At 38.3% G+C, this 17026-nt stretch overlaps 1 protein-coding gene across 9 annotated transcripts in view; it reads right to left on the bottom strand.

The window, feature by feature from the left end:
* The window catches only part of LOC106067274 (alpha-1,6-mannosyl-glycoprotein 2-beta-N-acetylglucosaminyltransferase-like), a 62255-nt gene that overhangs the window by 6388 nt on the left and 38841 nt on the right, over positions 1 to 17026 (bottom strand). For 8 of the 9 annotated variants that reach the window (XM_056027482.1, XM_056027490.1, XM_056027519.1 and 5 more), the window contains 9 exons: positions 16140 to 16311; positions 14999 to 15160; positions 12206 to 12488; positions 11984 to 12081; positions 11676 to 11775; positions 10389 to 10519; positions 10060 to 10135; positions 452 to 541; positions 122 to 246 (listed from right to left, as the gene is read on the bottom strand). In XM_056027482.1, the coding sequence (XP_055883457.1) occupies positions 122 to 246; positions 452 to 541; positions 10060 to 10135; positions 10389 to 10519; positions 11676 to 11775; positions 11984 to 12081; positions 12206 to 12488; positions 14999 to 15160; positions 16140 to 16249 (1175 nt within the window). In that variant the 5' untranslated portion in view covers positions 16250 to 16311. The remainder of the gene's footprint in view (positions 1 to 121; positions 247 to 451; positions 542 to 10059; positions 10136 to 10388; positions 10520 to 11675; positions 11776 to 11983; positions 12082 to 12205; positions 12489 to 14998; positions 15161 to 16139; positions 16312 to 17026) is intronic. The other variant, XM_056027532.1, reaches the window with a different exon arrangement.

Below are 17026 nucleotides of genomic sequence, written 5' to 3'. Positions count from 1 at the left end.
AAAAGCCTAAAACATATTTACTTATTTTGAAATTGAGTATAAGTACTGACAATATAGAAACAATAAATTCATGCAAAGATGAAAGTCAGGTTAAATCTAAGACTAATTAAACTAAACTTACCATTCACCAACATGAAAAATTCTAGAAGCTTTCATGACAAGCAGTTTGATTTTATCAGGTATACACTTCATGCTGAGATGTTGTAAGGTCCAGTCCCAGTTGTAATCATCAAATGTACAAAAATCCTATATTGAATAAAAATAAATATTTTATCAAAAGTAAGCACCAATAAATACATTATATAATTTTAATGCCCATTTCTAAAAAACAGATACATAATTTACACCTCTCTCTACCTCATTAATAAGCTAATCTACAATGTAAACAAAAAAGTGTCATTGGGAACCAGTAAAATGAAACTATTTCTAAACTGGCTATAAAAGTACTTACATCAGAACACTTTTTAATCTCCAGCCAAACAGACTTGTTGAATGTCATTCCCATGTTGTGCTTGGAAGAAATCCAGAAAGCTCTTTCAACCTTTAAAGTAAACAATAAATATGCAAGTGTATCTCCTGTTTATCAAAGAAGATAGGCAATAATCCAGGAGAAAGTTGGCAAGAATTGATTGCTTTATGGAGGGGAAAACATATCTGAAATGGTATTGAGTTTTTCATTGAGTTACATTGAAGGACATCTTTACTTTATATGTTTAAGTTTCTGAATCAAATTTTAGAAAGAAATCTTTCTAAATGCGTTTTCATGCAGTTCCTTAAGGAAAAATTTTTTTGTATTGAATTTCTAAAAAAAACAACAAAACAATAAAGACTGAAAGAGTGGTGTAACCATAGACATATATATATATAGACTGGACGATAAAGTAAAAATTATTATGGGAAACATTTGGGAAAAGAAAAGTTTGTATGAGTTATACAGCAGTTATGAGCAGTGTAAAATTAAAAGTATTTAAAGTTTGTTGTTTTTTTTTCAGTCATAACCTATATAATTGATAGAACCCCCTTCTGTATTATTATATGCATAGATGATAGACTGACTAGTTTAATACCTAGTTATTACAAATATTAGTCATATTTATTAGATTTAGATTTATCAATATTAAATTAGTCACAATCACAGTGATACTGAATTATTCTGACTTACTGAAACTAAAAGTTAATGTGTATAATATTCAATTTTTTTTCAACCTTTAGAATTTATCCTTGGCCTATCGTACTACGAACATTAGAGCACGTTCTGCTCATTTTCTTTGACTTTTTTGACTAAAAACTAATTCTAACAATTTGAATCGATAAGACGACCGCCATACATTAATAAAGAAGCCATGTCAACAAACAATGTCAATCCACATCACAAACCTATATATATTTGCCTATGTCTATGATTATGAAACAAAGGCAAAATATTGGGACTATGGCAGTTTTGTACTTTTCAAAACTAAAGATCATAATTATATATTGGCTGAAATGTTAGTCCTAGAATTTATAGCTCAATTGCCGCCATTTTTTTTTCACATAGATAGAGTACATAAAACATATTTGACTTCCCCCAAATAAAAATAGCTTCCTACTTCCAGTTGTGGTGGAATAAGTCCGCCGATCGGTTCGTTTGCACTTCCCGATGGGGACGATGGCCTGCGACTCCTAGGGGTAAAGTCTTAGAGCCACAACGTGGTAAATATTTTGTTGGTATTATATAGGCACATAGACAGGCACAAGCAAAACGTAAAGCTTAATGGTTTCGTAAAAGAACAAATATTTAATAAAGATTAATTGAGAGGAAGTACAATCAGTGAGTGAGGGGGGGGGATGTACAGGAAGATTTATGATAACGTTTAAGATAATATCATCACTGGGATATTGCTCATAAAGATTCGTGTATGGTTTGCTTATTCGGCTGTCTCTCACTTATCTGCTATGCAAGGTTCTCCTTCGGGGTTGGATAAGTTGAAGCTCCGTTGTGTTGTAGCCAGTTGCTGGTGCCCTGCAGGTAGGCAGGCGCTAGTGTGATGAATATGAGGATGCCACGCGGTGGGCTTACTCCTGTGGTAGTTGCAGACCGGTCCTGGGACTTCAGCCTGGAATGCCTTCGGTTCGGGTGGAGGGCGATGAGTGACTCACCCTCAACGGGAATGTGTGGAGAGCTGCTGAGGTCTGCCTTCAGGCAACAAAACACGCCAGTCCTGGTGTAGGAGGCTATGAAATGAGACATGAGAGGAGCCTGAATTATTAAACCATACGGGCTGGTTGGCGAGGGGCGCATCCTTGATAGGAGCGTCTCCCTCAGACTAACTAAGATACATGTTAACGACAATTCCCTAAGTCTGGTAATAATTGCTGTACAAATAATACAATAATAATAATACAAATACAAATATAAATGTACAAGGCAGGGGCATAAATGAGGAGGGAAACATGGGGACCATATTACAGGGTTGTAGCCCCTGTGACCTCATTGACCCACAGGTAAACAAGCCCGCGGTCACTCGTGACCAGAGGACTGTGACAAGAAGAAAAAGGGGGGGGGTGTAGAAAAGGGCACATAACTATGCAGGTCGACAAGCTGAGAATAGTGGGGTAGACACGCGAGACTGATTCTCGGGGCCCAAGGATGCATGGTGACAGCAGGTTATGCGCATAGCAAAAACAAGCATAATTATAACGTATATATATGTGCACATATACAGGTACATATGCACAGGTAAGGAAATAATCTAGACGTGAGTAGGTCCAGATGAATATGGATATGAACGAATAACAAATGCATAAATAGACATTAGGATTAACTAAATTGTAAGGTGGATGTCCACCTTTGGGAATAATGTCAACATTGACGAGTTATTAAGGAACACATGTTCATAGAGATTTACAAATATAATATTTGGGAGCAAACAAGTATTAACATGGTAATGATACATGAACGTAAATGTTACAGGCGAAGACACACTAAATAATAATGATAAAGTTTTTCCAACTCACCCGCTTTGCCTCACACAAGTTCCCCAATGAATCGTTGACTTGAGAGTCTTCTGACTTCTCAGTGATTCTGATCTAGAATGGCATTAACCTGAAACTTTCGTCTCCGGCTTTTATAGGTTCCCGAACGGTATGTTAAGAGTGGTGACGATCCAATGGCCAGCGAGTCTTTTGAGTTTAGAATTGTTAAATTGGACCAATCTTTTCATTTGGGGCTCATTCACCTGACTTCTTTGACCCGCGACCCGGGGGGGGGGGACGAAGGAGGATGAAAGCGGAACCATACCATAATTATCAGGCTGGACCATCGCTCGACGGTACAGCGGACGGAAACGATTTGAATAGCCCTGGGCGTTAGGATTGTCGACTCAAAGGGATGTACGTGGACACCAAATTTTAATGTCCCTGGACTTTACGGTTGCGTGCTTTTGTTTCGGCGTTTGGGGCGTAACTTTCAGCTTTAATGTTCCTGAACTGAACGGCTGCGTACGTTTGTTTCGGCGTCTGGGTGTAACTTGGGATGTGTGTTTATGGCCTATAATTTGGGGGTCGGATCTAACCTTGGTGTAATAGATTGTTTGTGTTCTACCCTGGTCAGTTTAGTGAAAAAGGGGCTATACAATGCTAACTAGTGGTTAAGAGGAGGGGGGGTTAGTTCCGCACTGGTCAGTTCTGTATTGAGAAGGGACGCGTTTCGTCACACACCCCTCCGCCAAAGATAATGCATTGTAATGGCATTATTAATTTCGAAATTCTGAACTGACCTGTGAGAGGTTGCCTAGATGATAGAGGGACAAGCGGGGCCCCTACGTAGGAGCGTGCATTCACTGATCACGTCATCAGGTCCAGCGTGAGCTGGGATGCTATGGTGGACATCAAACTTCACTACAGCATCTAGGGCTGATTTATCGGCAGACGCGGTTGTGCACCAATCAAGGAAGGCGGGATTTGCTCCCTCTTTGTGACTGCCATTATGGGCAAGATAGTGGCTAAATATTAGTAGCCGGGACTGGGCATTCAGTTTGTTTTTATTGTGTTGAAACTGCGGAAGGCCCTTCGAGAACATAGGCAAGGTTAGAAATACCTTACGCCTGCTGCAAAAGTGTGGCCAGCTTATTCTAGCAGACAGGTAGCCTAGCACGAATGTAACGAGCATGAGTGTTACCACCAGTACTGGTTTGGGAAGCACATGGAGAGTTGAACCATCGTGTGAGGGCCCTTGTGATGCTTTAGGGTTCAACCAGTAGTAATGCGCAAGAAACATCAACGAGACTACTAGACACAGAAACTTTAGAGAGACTTTACGGCCTTCTTGTTTGTTATCCGAGGTAACTTGCAGGTTGGATAGTCGGCTGGGTGGCGGGTCGTTTTCATTCGGAATGACCTCAGCGTAGTCACCGGGTGGATCATCTACGATATTTAAGGGCGGATATGGTTGGGGGCCCTCGGAAATGAGGAGGGGTGCAGAAATGTGTAAAGAGGGGAACAGAGATGCCTTACCAGGCGGCTCGAGGGGGAGACATTGTCTTGTCTCATAACTGTTTGTACAAGCGCTTCTCGTGATGAGTTGCCTGGGGTGGGTTTCGGTGGACCGTGAGTTGAAGGCGGCACCAAGGGGTTTGATGCCTCGCACTATATCAGGTGCAATCATTGTGGCGCTGGATGCGATGTCCATTACGCTGTCGATGCCAGTGTCCTGCGGAAGGACGATGGTGGCAGGGCCAGTGCCCTGTGCATTGATGGATGCGCTGGCAGAGGGAGTGCTTCGCTCGATGGCGATAGCGTTGAGGTTGGCGACCTTCGTAACAACAGGCGCGCCGCCAGAGTCAGCGTTCTTCGTGATAGAACTGCTGATGGGTTTCTCGGCCGTTACTCCTCGACTCTGTTTAGAGTCCTGGGAGTTGTGTTGGCCAGTTTGCTGGGTTTGAGGGCCGAATCGCTGGGACCGGCCCGCGTGGCTTCGTGCGCCTCCCTCCCCGCCCGAATGGTGCTGTGGGAGGCCCGGTTTGCGAGCTATTGGGCGCCTATGGATTTTCGACTTATCCCTTTTCACGGGAACGAAAATCTTTGCAGACGATAAATAGCTTCGTGGGGATTCCTTGTATCCTCTGCGGAGAGAGTTAAGGGTTTCCCCTGCGCCATCCTGTGGAGCCTGGGCTCCAGTAATCACAGGGAATGCGCTGATGTGGTCCGTTTCAGGGACCGAGGGGTTATTTGTATTGGGGTTCACCGGAGTGACCTCTGAGGTAGTGAACCTTGGGCCTGTAGGAGTTCCCAGGAACACGTATTTATCACCAAGTGTTAGATCAAAGCATGGATTGTCCATGACGGCTGCCTCTATCCTACCGTTGACATATCTAGATCTCACCTTTATTCGGGCGATCGGAAGGGTGAATGGGGGAGAGTTCAAGTCTGCGCCTTGTATGGTGACCCATTTGTTGCTAATATAGCGAGGCCTTACCAATGATTTCCTGACGATTGCTGAAAAGGAGCAACCGGAATCGTATAGACAATTAGAGGATATTCCGTTCACTAATACCTTTTCGACCGTAGGGGGATGGTTACTCGGTGATGAGTCTAGGACGGGAGTTGCTTGCGTTATCACCATCAGTGGTTGGGCTGAGTAAGGGCGACTTCTATTGTGACACTCGCTGGAGTCATGGGTAGGAGAATTATGGAAGCTGCACCACTTCTTTTGCTGCCTCGGCGGGTTGGGAGGAATGGGGTGGCGGGGTGCTTGGTTGTTGGGCTGGCGTGTTTGTTTGTTGTTATTGTTATTGCTGCTAGTCGATAGGTCGGGCTGCTTATCTACCTTCGCTATCGATGGGCTTTGGTCTGATGTTTTAGTTTTCTGCTCCCTGTGGGCTGCTAGAAATCTATCAGAGTAACTGACTATTTCTTGTGGTGTAGTGACACCGCTTTCATCTATGAAGATGCGAAGGTCAGGGGTCATACATTCGCGGAGCTGTTCTACCAGAATAAGGTCTTTTAGGCCTTCATAATTTTGAGTGAAGGGACTTAAGGATAACCATTTATCCAAGTATTTCTCTAGTCTAGTAAAGAGACTGGAATACATCTCGCGTCTTTCAAGGCGAGAGTTCCTAAATTTCTTGTGGTAGGAGCTGGCGGTCAAGTCGAACTGGACTAGCAGTGCGTTCTTGAGCGCTGAGTAGTCGTTTTGACTGGATGAGGGGAGCTTAGCATACACCTCGTAGGCCTTACCCCGAAGAGCTTGCGACACTCTAAATGACCATTTGCCAATTGGTAGCTGGTTGTTGGTGGCCACGTTTTGAAACCTTTCTAAGAAAGTCTCTATACTTTCTTTGGTTTCATCGAAAGGTTCTAAGTTGAAGTGCGGGGTTTGACAATTAGGGGAGTTTTGATCGGTAGCATTTGTTGTGCGCGATTCGTCATTAGCTTTTAATTTTTCTAACTCTATTTCCTTTTCTTTCATACGGAACGCGTGAGCTTCCTTTTCTCTCTCTCTATCTATTTTGTCTTTTTCCCTCTCTCTATCCATTTTTTCTTTTTCTCTCTCTCTATCTATTTTTTCTTTTCCCATCTCACGTTTTTCCCACTCCTCGAACTTAGCCAGGACGAACGTTGGTCGATCATCAGGCCTGATACCTATTTGGTCTGCTAGCTCGTTGAGCTCGCGAATTTTGATAGATTTAGATGATTCGGCTTTTGATCTAGTGCCTTCAGCCATGTTTGTGGGATAGAAGTGATGGGGAAGTATGCTCAGAAGCTGAAGCGGGTGAGAGGCTAACTGAATATTAATTAATTATGTCTTCACCTGTGTTATTATCTAAATATGATACAACAATTATATAATTAATATAATATACTATACAGCATTGACATAATCAAACCATACTGAGCAATATGTAGTTCTATGTTATCAATATATATTTATAGGGTCTAGTGGGTGGAAATTTGTGAACGTTCTGCTTATTGCCTTGTGCCTATACTGAATGAGTTAGGGTTTTGTGATCCCGGACTAGGCGTCACAGTTTACCCCCGTTGTGGTGGAATAAGTCCGCCGATCGGTTCGTTTGCACTTCCCGATGGGGACGATGGCCTGCGACTCCTAGGGGTAAAGTCTTAGAGCCACAACGTGGTAAATATTTTGTTGGTATTATATAGGCACATAGACAGGCACAAGCAAAACGTAAAGCTTAATGGTTTCGTAAAAGAACAAATATTTAATAAAGATTAATTGAGAGGAAGTACAATCAGTGAGTGAGGGGGGGGGATGTACAGGAAGATTTATGATAACGTTTAAGATAATATCATCACTGGGATATTGCTCATAAAGATTCGTGTATGGTTTGCTTATTCGGCTGTCTCTCACTTATCTGCTATGCAAGGTTCTCCTTCGGGGTTGGATAAGTTGAAGCTCCGTTGTGTTGTAGCCAGTTGCTGGTGCCCTGCAGGTAGGCAGGCGCTAGTGTGATGAATATGAGGATGCCACGCGGTGGGCTTACTCCTGTGGTAGTTGCAGACCGGTCCTGGGACTTCAGCCTGGAATGCCTTCGGTTCGGGTGGAGGGCGATGAGTGACTCACCCTCAACGGGAATGTGTGGAGAGCTGCTGAGGTCTGCCTTCAGGCAACAAAACACGCCAGTCCTGGTGTAGGAGGCTATGAAATGAGACATGAGAGGAGCCTGAATTATTAAACCATACGGGCTGGTTGGCGAGGGGCGCATCCTTGATAGGAGCGTCTCCCTCAGACTAACTAAGATACATGTTAACGACAATTCCCTAAGTCTGGTAATAATTGCTGTACAAATAATACAATAATAATAATACAAATACAAATATAAATGTACAAGGCAGGGGCATAAATGAGGAGGGAAACATGGGGACCATATTACAGGGTTGTAGCCCCTGTGACCTCATTGACCCACAGGTAAACAAGCCCGCGGTCACTCGTGACCAGAGGACTGTGACAAGAAGAAAAAGGGGGGGGGTGTAGAAAAGGGCACATAACTATGCAGGTCGACAAGCTGAGAATAGTGGGGTAGACACGCGAGACTGATTCTCGGGGCCCAAGGATGCATGGTGACAGCAGGTTATGCGCATAGCAAAAACAAGCATAATTATAACGTATATATATGTGCACATATACAGGTACATATGCACAGGTAAGGAAATAATCTAGACGTGAGTAGGTCCAGATGAATATGGATATGAACGAATAACAAATGCATAAATAGACATTAGGATTAACTAAATTGTAAGGTGGATGTCCACCTTTGGGAATAATGTCAACATTGACGAGTTATTAAGGAACACATGTTCATAGAGATTTACAAATATAATATTTGGGAGCAAACAAGTATTAACATGGTAATGATACATGAACGTAAATGTTACAGGCGAAGACACACTAAATAATAATGATAAAGTTTTTCCAACTCACCCGCTTTGCCTCACACAAGTTCCCCAATGAATCGTTGACTTGAGAGTCTTCTGACTTCTCAGTGATTCTGATCTAGAATGGCATTAACCTGAAACTTTCGTCTCCGGCTTTTATAGGTTCCCGAACGGTATGTTAAGAGTGGTGACGATCCAATGGCCAGCGAGTCTTTTGAGTTTAGAATTGTTAAATTGGACCAATCTTTTCATTTGGGGCTCATTCACCTGACTTCTTTGACCCGCGACCCGGGGGGGGGGGACGAAGGAGGATGAAAGCGGAACCATACCATAATTATCAGGCTGGACCATCGCTCGACGGTACAGCGGACGGAAACGATTTGAATAGCCCTGGGCGTTAGGATTGTCGACTCAAAGGGATGTACGTGGACACCAAATTTTAATGTCCCTGGACTTTACGGTTGCGTGCTTTTGTTTCGGCGTTTGGGGCGTAACTTTCAGCTTTAATGTTCCTGAACTGAACGGCTGCGTACGTTTGTTTCGGCGTCTGGGTGTAACTTGGGATGTGTGTTTATGGCCTATAATTTGGGGGTCGGATCTAACCTTGGTGTAATAGATTGTTTGTGTTCTACCCTGGTCAGTTTAGTGAAAAAGGGGCTATACAATGCTAACTAGTGGTTAAGAGGAGGGGGGGTTAGTTCCGCACTGGTCAGTTCTGTATTGAGAAGGGACGCGTTTCGTCACACCAGTCTATATTTATTTATGTCTATGGGTGTAACTTTTAAACTAATTTCTCAATTTTAGTTTGTTTCTATAAATAAAAGAAGACAAACATGCATACAACTAATATCCTATTTTCAAAATTCATTATTATTCATTGGGTCATCATTTTTTTTTTTCAATTTTGTTAGCAATGAAGCTATCTTTTATGTATGCAAATGAGTATATTGTTTACATTTCTTTAAAACCATTATACAAGTTTTCTAGGTTATCTGTAAAGAGTTATCATACAAATAGATATATATACAAATAATAGACAAAACCTTCATTTATGTACTACACAGAGGATTCATTCTTCTTGCATGTAATTTGTTTCAACAATAGTTTAACTTTTTCAGCTAACATTACAGAAGTTTACTTACTATTGAGTTGTAATTTGGCTAAGAGAAGAACGAAGTATATTTTTGTAGGCAGAGAAAATCTAGGAATGGGTCTAACAAAAACTTCACTTCTAGAAGTGAGTATAAATCACAAAATAATACAGTTGACATTTAAAAATGGGCACTAGTAAACAAATTGTCACAATAAAATCTATCAAGTCAAGGAAGTTAAGATGCAAGTGGGGGTATTTTATGATATAAAAGTCACTAATGTATTAGAATGATACTAGTGATATATATATGTTGCAAATGAGCAATTAATCACCTTTTACATTAAATGATTTCTTCTTTAAAAAAACAAAACAAAAAAACAACTATATCACTGCTAAATTGAGTTCACAGACAAAAGTCAAAAGCAGTACTGGAAGTTTCAGCTGCCATTTTCAATAACATATATTTAGAACCAAAATTATGGTAACAAAAGTGCAAAGCGAAATTGACCACAGAGCCAAAATATCCTGCTGTGTTTTGCTATTTATTTATTTTTTTGTACATGTTGTAAAAAAAACAACAACTATAAACTTACTTTGGCTCCATTAATGGCATAGTTTTGATTCTTGTCATAGTTTCCCAAGACCAGCATACGACACTCTGGACACTCTCTGATAGAAATTTAAAGGAGCATACAATATATTACTATAAAAACACTACTTAACTACAATAATTTTTTTCTAATGTCTAGCATTACATAAAATAAATTAATAAATGGGGAATGGGGGAAAGGACTAAACTAGACATAATTAAAAATTATTAAAAAAAACAAACTTAAATGTCTGCTTTAAATCAGGTGCTTCTATTGTTTTGATTATGAGACAAGTAAACAAAATATTCCCTGTGAACAAATAAAAAGCTTACCTTTCTTTCAGTCCCCTCAACATGTGAGTAGAGAAAATAATGTCTTCTGACAAGTAATAATCATCTTCTAACAACATAACATTCCCTTCATAATCTTTGAGTAAGTGAAGGCCTTCAAATATATGCTGAAGCTAGAGAGGAATCACAAACCAAAATAGAAAATTAAAATTCATCAACAAGTCTCAATATATCAAGGAATTTGTGGCTACAAACATGTACAACAGTAGAGCACATTATTGTAGAAGCAATATAAATAAAAATAATAAAGCACCAATCATGACAATTTTTTTTTAAAATTAATGATATGAGATTTTGCTATTGGTCCACTATTGTATATAATTTGCATAAGGATGAAACAGGGTGGAGGACATGCACTAACCATGAGATATATCAATTGTATGAAGACCCACCAATAGTGACTGAAATAAAAAAAAGAACAGACTACGTTGGGCAGGTCACCTTGAAAGAATGTCAGAGAACAGAGTATCCAAGCAAAAACCAAAAGGCAGGCGACCCAAAGGCGATGGATTGATGATGTGGAGACAGATCTGCAACAACTTGGGGTTAGGATGTGGAGATGAAAGGCCCAGGAGAGATCTGAATGGAAGAATGTGTGAAGCAGGCCATGTCCTCCATGGGCTGTAGCGCCACTGGGATGGATGATTTACCTGACCACATTAGGCCAGTAACAATAATTAGATACATGCATCATATAATGAACAAAAAACTAGTTAAAGAAATAGTATGGTAAAAAAACAACAACAGGGAACCTGATTGAATCACAAAAAGTGCAAATTATTAAAGAGTAACTAAAAATATTTTAAATGAAACTTAATGCCTCCATCTTATTCAGAGTAAGCAAGTGACACATCTGTTAAATTCTATCAAGAGAAATAAAAAAAAAATCCTACAAATTGATAAGGGATAAAGCTAATAAAAAAACATTATTAAAAACACTCAATTATAATCATAATACACACAGCAGTAAATAGTAACTTTAGAAGTACAAAAGAAAATGTAATCCAAAAAAAAAAATATTGATAAAGAATATAAGCCAAAACAAATTTCTTAATGTGTAGCGTAGGAAAGAATATTTTTCTATCCAACTGTCCTTTTGAACAATGGTGGTCTGACTTCAGGAAAACAAATGACATGGTACACTTACATTTTATATAAAAATGAATCATTATATTAATACATTGGTATGAACAGGATGTCATAAACTTCTATTATGAAGAAACATTTATAAGAAAAGAACTGTTAGTCAATCATATAGTAGGTTCCTACCTTCCATATCCAGTGGTGTTTAGCCTGACAATATTTGGCTTCTCTGTAATGACCATATTTATCTGGATGTTCAGCATTATTACATTTGGAAGCAAGCGCTCTGTCAACAAACAAATAAACATTGTCAGAAATTAAAAATTGCTAAATTGTTTGACAATAACTTACCAGAATGCATGGTCATAGGGTTTCTTTAAATTCCAGTTTTTTATAGCAGCTATTATTTACAGCTTTACATGTCAGGGTTTCTCAAACTGCGGGGAGTGCACCATAGGGGGAAACATTGTTTTAAAAGAATAAAGGATACTTACTCATCCTTTTTAGCATTTCTGGGACAATCATTAGCATGTTGTCCAGGAAATTCTGTGCTGTAAATTTGTTGGGAAAATGGGAAAAATATTTGCATGACCTGTAGAAGAGTTATTAATTGATTATATAAGATTATATAAGATATGCAAGACTTAGAACTTAATCAATTAATTATTTAAATTAAAAAAAAAAACTATGTCTGCTTATAAGGTTTAGGGACTTACAGGACAATAATCAATAGCCTCAATGAGTTCATTCAACTGACTAGAATAAACATCGTGGCTAACTATGAGAAGACTCTTCTCGACATCCTTGACTTTCCTAAGTGAGTCCAATAAAATCTTCAGATATTCCGGCCTGTCGTGGGTTTGTATTACAATGACTAGACTCTGGGAACCCAAGCTCAAACCAAACTTGTCCAGGTTATGAACATACTGCTCTGCGTTGATGCGGGCTATCTCATACTTTAAGGCTTCTGTGTCATTGACAGTAATATTGCGGTGATATCTGTAGAGAAGAGAACAAGAAAAATTCAAAATTTACACAAAAGCCTGAACTCACAAGATTAAAACAGGCCAAGAAATTGTGTTCAGTATCAGCAAGAATCATTTGTTTCAGTGTCTAGTTCAGTGAGATGATTCAGTAATCTTCTTTTAGTCGAACTTTTATCTGAAGGTACATCTCTATTTTATGTGCTTTTTTTTTTTTTTTGGGGGGGGGGGGGGGGGGGGGGGGCAGGTCTTACTTCCATGCAGTTTGGGCAAATAAAAGGATACAAGTGAATGCTTTCTAAATGTATAAGGGTAATCATTGGGTAAGCTATTTATACATGAAGAGGGTCTTTTCTAAACAAAATTCCACTTTGGGTTGAACTAGCTCTAACAAAAGAAAAAACAAAATATTTTTATCAAATATTAATTATATTTACAATATATTCCTTAATAATATAGTTGTAAGATACAAAGTTAAACAATAGATCAAAGCATCTAACCATGTTGCCTTCATCATTCTATATCAACATTGGAGGGAATAAGGGTTCCACGACAATTCGTTCACTGACATTTCGTTCACCGACAAATCGTTCACGACTTTTCGTTCACGCGACTATTGGTTTACCAGAGATTTTGTTCACCCGACAATTCGTTCACGCGACTATTCGCTCACGGACTATTCGCTCACCGACAACTTGTTCACCAAAAACTTGTTCACCGACAGTTGGTTCACGACAAATCGTTCACGTGACAAATCGTTCACGCGACTATTCGTTCACGGCACGGACAAATTGTTCACAGACAAATCGTTCACTGGATAGTATTCTCATCGCGTGTTTAATTTATTTACATTAAAACTTTTGTAGCTATTATTTCCAAATGCAAAAAAATTCTAGAGATTAGGTCTAATCCGAGTTTATTTAATTTCGTTGTTGTTGTTGAAATTTTGTTAATGAGGACAGTATGTGATAAAAATTATACTTAAAATAAAAAAAAATTTAAAAAAATAGATCTTACAAGCTAGCTGAAAAATGTAAACGGGCTCTCACTTTACTATAGGTAACATTTTTACTTTCACCTTTAATATACCTTTACACCCCACTCTTTTTTTTCATCTACCTGGAATCTAGCCATTCATCTGGCTACTCTAGTTAACACCTAGTGGAGTGCTAGACAGACTGGCTCTTCTGGAAGTCATAAAACTTTATTGGACATTGCCTATACACATGTTCAATCTGTTAACATTGAAAATATCTACTAGACACTAGTATAGTACTTTCCAACAAGTTTAAAAGAAGTTTTATTTTATTTTTATTTTAGTTAACTTGTTTCTATATGTGACCACCCATTGGTAGACTAATTTGATTGCTTGGACCTCAATAACAAATTTATTGAAACAATTTTATTTTGTTGTATTGCGATAAATTATAATTTTTTAATAGGGAACCAAAATATTTCCTAGTGTTGTATATGTGATTAGTTTTTTTTTCTTAGATGTCTTAATTGATAAAATATTAATCTTAGATTTGTATCTAGTATGTGACGTTCAGAGTTGAACAGTGAAACCATATATTGTACCAAATCTAGTACCATTGTTAAAAATCTAAATTATCTCTCGTAAAAACACTGAAAGGATTGTGGAAAAAATACTAGTGTGTCTGAGCTAGCCAGGAAAACCAGTGACTTGGCAGAATCATGACGGGTAGGACGTAATCATCTTCTTTTTTGAAGAAACGTCTGTATTATATAAGCTAAGATTTGTTTTTGTTAATAAAATATCAATAAAATGGGTATGTTAATTAAACATCTGGACCGCTATTAAGAAGATAAGCAAATATGGGTAGGTCGAACAAGACTACATGAAGGACATGAGTGTAAAAGAAGGCCTACATGTTGAAAGTAAAAATGTTACATATAGTAAAGTGACGTCCCATTTAAGTGTTTCAGCTTGCTTGTAAGATCTTTTTTTTCTTTTAAGTATAATTTTTTATCACATACTGTCCTCGTTAACAAAATATTAACAAACAAGCAAAAAATTACAAAGAATTTCGGATCAGGCCCGATCTGTAGCAATTTTTTTGTTTTTGGAAATATCAAGTGAACTATTTGTCTGTGAACGAATTGTTAGTGAACGATTTGTCGTGAACCAACTGTCGGTGAACAAGTTGTCGGTGAACAAGTTGTCTGTGAGCGAATAGTCCGTGAGCGAATAGTCGCGTGAACGAATTGTCGGGTGAACGAAATGTCAGTGAACGAATTGTCGTGTCCCCGGGAATAAGTCTTATAAGAATAGTAAAATTTTTTTTTTCATGATTATGACTGAATACATAATTGTGAGATCTCAATTTAAATACTAAGGGCATGATAAGCAACATATTGCAACAATCAATACATTAAAAAGGCCCATTGTTTGCACTCAGATTATTGAGAGTCCATATCTTCACTTTGTGAGCTGAAATAAAAAACAAAACAAACAAAAAGACCCGTTAAATAAAAGCATACAACAAACCAACAGTAGCCCAGTACCTTTGTTTAGCATTGACTGTAGAGTTGGAGGATGAGTTGGCTGGCTTTGGTGTGATTAGCAGGCTAAGCTTAGGCGTTGCTGAGGACTGACCGGTGGTGTACTGGACATGAGTGTCAGTGCCACCATTCTGAGATAGACTTCCTGTGGTCTTGGACCTATCACTGTAAAACAATGAAATCAATATCAAATTAACATTTATATCAAGCTCAGAAATTAAGTAGATATCTCAGCAAACTTAAAAACACATTTCTTTTCCTATTCATTTAGTATTGTTCATAGTTTAACATTTTCAATTTTCTTACATATAGAAAGCTGAACACGTCAATGGCATATAAATAGTTTTCAAAGTTAACAAAGATTTTATTTATTTTTTTATCAGGGGATAATAATTGTGGTATTGGGCAGATTATTTAAAAAGGTAATAATAATAAATAATTACACAAAAATAGATTACCATACAAAAATTATTTACAAGTGCAATATAATAATTTTTCTCAACCAATATAATAATATATGAAATCTTTTTTTAAATAATGTAAAATAATAGGTTTACTTATCAATGATTTCCTAATTTTTTTTTATATGTAATTTTTCTATATGAACTCATGGAAGATCTTTATGATAAATGAACTAGTGGATGATCTGTATAATAATGAACTAATTTTATAATTGATAATTTTAAATAATCTACTTAATTTTGATTACATACAATAGTAAATTGCCAAAACACAATGTATCAATTACTTAATAGATCATTGTGAAAATCTATTACATTTCATTGAAAAAAATTGGTTTGAAATACTTTCACAGAGGATGATCTCCTTCACATGGAATATTGCTTTATATGTTTTAAACCTTCCATCTGGAAAGTAAGTGATGACATCCTAGACTTAACTTTTACCAGATTGCAGGCAACAATGGTAGGTGAGATCCAAACTCAGAATTCATTCTTTAGATATTCAAGGGAGGTGTCAAATGTGTTACAAAAAAATCCTTACTTGGAACAAAGTGTGTGTTAGGAAGAAACACCTACACAGAACAAAGTGTTTAATGTTTTAGACAAGAACAAAATGCCAAATGTGTTACAAAGACATCCCTACTTCAAACAAAGTATTTCATGTGTAATGAAGAAAACCCTACCTGGAGGTTGAGTCTGGAGTGTTGTAAAGGACATGCAAGTTCAGCAGCACAAACCCCACCATGGCCGTCACCAGCAAGATGCGTAACCCGCGGCGCAAGGACAGTCTCATGACTGCGCCAAGTGGGCAGCTGCTGAGCCCAACCCAACGTGAGACTCAGCTTCCTGCGATTTCTGAAACAAAGAAAATCAAATATTACACTTAAGGCTCGTAAAGTTCGTGGGATAACTCTATCTGCAGAAATAAAAGAGTGATCTTTCCTTTACTTCTTCTTCTTGTCCAAACTCTTGAGTGAAAAAGAGAATTATATATATATATATATTCTCTTCATGGCTCAAGAGTTTTGATACAAAGTAATGGAAAGATCACTCTTTTATTTCTGCAAGTCGGACGGACTAGAGTTACTCCACATAATTTTAGAGGCGAAAAAAAAAAGAAGGGGGGAAAACAAGTAGTATTTACCCGTCACTAAATAGCAGGGCTGGACTTAACCGTGACCAAGAAGACATGGAAAGAGAACAAGTAATCTACCCTGTATTCACCCGTCACTAAATAGCAGACTTAACCATTGTGGGACACAATGCAAAATGGATTTCACTGGGCCCTTTTTGGGTAGGGATACGGATAATAAGTGAAAATTAAGATTTTTTTAGAAAATATATTCGTCTTTGCATTTTATTCATTCTTTACTACGCACAAAATTATTGCGCGAGCCTTGCGTGTAGCGAAGTCATACAGTATATCATAAGAATTATGTTTCCTACATAGATCACGCTCAATAGCAAGAATTACCAAATGTTTCAATCTATCTACGAAAATTGTTGACCTCAAGTAATTCTTCATTAGATTGAGGCGCGAGAAGTTTCTTTCACTAGATTCCACAATTAG

This window comes from Biomphalaria glabrata, chromosome 1, assembly GCF_947242115.1.
Source record: "Biomphalaria glabrata chromosome 1, xgBioGlab47.1, whole genome shotgun sequence".
In the NCBI taxonomy this organism is placed as follows: Eukaryota; Metazoa; Mollusca; class Gastropoda; family Planorbidae; genus Biomphalaria; species Biomphalaria glabrata.
Note: the sequence above shows the minus strand (reverse complement) of the source record. Positions and strands in the feature narration are given on the sequence as shown.